This window comes from Myotis davidii, unplaced genomic scaffold (assembly GCF_000327345.1).
Source record: "Myotis davidii unplaced genomic scaffold, ASM32734v1 scaffold8332, whole genome shotgun sequence".
NCBI lineage: Eukaryota > Metazoa > Chordata > Mammalia > Chiroptera > Vespertilionidae > Myotis > Myotis davidii.
The window spans coordinates 3977-7201 of record NW_006284081.1 but is presented as its reverse complement, the minus strand read 5'-3'; the positions used below and the strand labels follow the sequence as shown (position 1 = coordinate 7201).

General features: G+C 45.8%; 1 protein-coding gene across 1 annotated transcript in view; it reads right to left on the bottom strand.

Moving 5' to 3' along the window:
• LOC102753263 (transcription factor Sp1-like) overlaps positions 1-3225 on the bottom strand; it is a 10647-nt gene that overhangs the window by 4670 nt on the left and 2752 nt on the right. Inside the window, 1 exon segment of the mRNA XM_015568239.1 lies at positions 58-317. Coding sequence (XP_015423725.1) covers positions 58-317 — 260 coding nt within the window.

Here is a 3225-nt window from a genome sequence, read left to right as displayed (position 1 = left end):
GCATGTCATGTCTCTGTCAGCCCATCCTGGCCTGCCCTTTCCAGCTATTGGGGCAACCTTTCGAATGGTGCAGTCGCTGGGGATTAGGTAGAGATGGAAGTTGACTTCCTCGGGTAGGAGGCGATAGTAGAGCAACACGTTGGAGATGACAGGAATGCACAGGGCTGTATGGATCATTCTCAGTAGAACGCCTATGGGGGAGAAGCTAGGGTTCTCCAGGACTATGTAATGTGGCTCCACACGGGCTGGCTTCTCCATGAGTATCCCATCCTCTTTAATGTGGGCCACTTGGAACCAGGATATGTCCACATGTTGCCCTGAAAAGAATAAATTTGAAAGGTGAGCATTTGGTGTCCTCATTGAGTCATGTATGCCTGGACAGTGGGGTGCTTAGGCATAAACTCAGTGGCCTACCTGGGGAACCCAGCAGGGAAGGCAGAATCCTGGGTCTGGGTTCTTTTGGGGTTGTGGGCAATAGGTTTTCCAGAGTGGGAGCATCACGAGAAGCCACTTAAGTCAAATCTTTACAATAGCCTAGCTTCTCCATATTTTTCCTCTATGGGATTTGGCTGTGTTCTTGGCTTCTCAGCATTATTTGGTCAATGTCTTCTTTTCCTTTAATGCTTGTGTCTAATTGTTTCTAAAGTCTATGAGCTACTCGATAATATTCTTATACATTCCTTTTCTGCCCAAATCAGCCAGAATTGGTTTCTTTGATTGCAGCCAAAATCTCTGACCAGTTTACCAGGTGTGGACATTGTCACCACGATATAGAGCTTGAGGGATGAAGGCTGGTCATGGGAGATACACTGGCCTAAATGTCAGGAGTCCTGGCTCCATCCCTGTGTTGCCTGGCAAATGCTGCAATGCAGGCCATTTCTGGGCAGCACAGGGGCATCCAGCAAGGCTCACAGGCACTTGGTCTGCATGGGCACCAATCAGCTGACTGATTTAATCCCAGGAGTAGCTGTGGAGACTACAGCTAAAGTTTTCTCATTTATTAATTCCTTTTCATGTGTGTGGAAAAATAATATCATACTGGTGTACATCACCTGACAAAATGCAGAAATATTTACATCTGATCTTACCAAGCAGTACAACTATTATTACCATCTTTCTCTTTTCCATTAGTCTTTCTCTGCAGCAACACCCTTTCATGTTTTCATTTTGAACCATGTTGCTTTGCCTTTCCCAAGCTGGTTTAAATTGGCCCAAGAGCCTGTGGACCTTTCTAATGACTGCAGTACTTGATCCCTCCTAGTGGATGTAGCATACCTAGTTCACTGCTTCTTGTAGTGTTGAGATTGCTTCCACCTCTTTGCTATGATAGATAGTCCTGCAATGCACATGTTTCTGCAGAGAACTTTTTCTATTTCCCTTGAGCTATTACCTTGGAATTGTAAGTCCCAAGAGATAAGAAAGTGTGTGAAAGTATGCCAGATTTTGCCAAATTGCTTCGCCAAGAGGTGGTGCACTTTGCACTGCCTTGGTGACATTAATTGTATGCTGTCACCTTACCCTCCACAGAACTGGAATGTCCTCATGTGTCAGATAGCGGAACTGAAGCTCTTGGAGGGAAGTGCTTTTTCGAAGGTCATGAGTCAGCTACAGCTCAGGGCTGATATCCCTGCTCTCAGACCATAGTTTGCGGCACTTAATCCCTGCGCCACACTAATTTTGACTGAATTCTGGATGGTGCTGTGTGTGTTTTCAACTTGTCTTCTTGCTAAGGTGACCAGCTGTCCTGGCTTGCCTAGGACTGAAAGGGTTAAGAACTGCATGTAGGACCTCACCAATGTGGGTAAAAAGCAGCCAGTGCCAAATCCCTCTCTGAGCTTCAATTTCCTCATAGGTTTATCAATCAAGATGACATGAGCATATATAGTATGTAGCTGATTTGCATGATATGGGCCCCAGAATGCTCAGTAACTGTCTACAGTTGTAATTATTAACTATGTTCCAGGACCCCTCAAAAAAGTGCCACCACTTGGTGAATTCACTCCTGTCCAGATGTGGCTTTCAGTCTCAAAAGCTTAGGCTAGATTCCTGTATGCTTGAACAGATTCCTGTTCTTTGGGCAAATCCCATTTCCTAAACTGACCAGAAGGAGGTATGTGGTAATATACCTGGGTTAGAATCTCAGCTCTGGTCAAGTATCTTCACCTCTCTGAGCTTCAATTTCCTCATAGGTTTATCAATCAAGATGACATGAGCATATATGTAGCTGACTTGCATGATATTGGACACAGAGTGCTCAGTAACTGTCTTCAGTTGTAATTATTAACCAAGTCCCAGGACCCCTCAAAGAAAAGTGCCACCACTTGGTGAATTCACTCCTGTCCAGATATAGCTTTCCATCTCAAAAGCTTAGGCTAGATTGCTGTATGCTTGAACAGATTCCTCTTCTTTGGGTAAATCCCATTTCCTAAATCAACCAGAAGGAGGTACAAGACTGACCAAGGCATGGCTAGGGTGTCCTCATGACAGGGAGGGACCACCTCATCCACCCCCAAGATAGTAGCATGATTTGGGATCTGGGAGCAGGAGCTAAGGCACATCTTGTCCTCTTGGGCCCTGTTGGTACATTCTGACACCAGGCCTTAGACACATGAGGTTTTTCCTCCTGGAATACCCTGCTGTAGAGCAGGGAGTGGCTTTGTAGCCCTGAGCATCCCAAGCCAATAACAGACCCAGGCAGAACTGAATCTATTGACTCTATTGGCCAAGCCCTTAATTCCCTGACAAAGCACTTGGAGATGCCCAGGGCCAAGGTCTCACTTTGAAGAATGGGCAAAATGTTTGTTGTGGTGGCATTATTCATCACCCTATAGATGGTCAGATGGGAAGAATTAACCAGTCCCAGCTTGTTGTGTGAGCCCTATGCACCTTCTCCTCAACTTTTCACATGTGAATGGGCCTCTACAGAGCCTGACCTATTTCTCATCTCCCTCTGCACCCTTGGGACTGGCCTCTGTTGCTCCTGCACCCAAGCTCTCCTCCTGATGAGTAGCTTGACTTGTTTACTAAACCTTTGGTCTCAACAAATTCGTCTCTTCTGGGTCTGGTCAGTTCTTTGCTTTTTTTTTTTTTTTTAAAAAGTTTTTCAATGATCAAGTCATGAAACTCCAAAAGCAATTGCTCCTTGAAGCTCACATCCTTCTCAGCCTTCTACACCCCCTAAGCTCACCCTATCATCAGCAGGTCCCTGGGGGGAGGCGGGCGCGA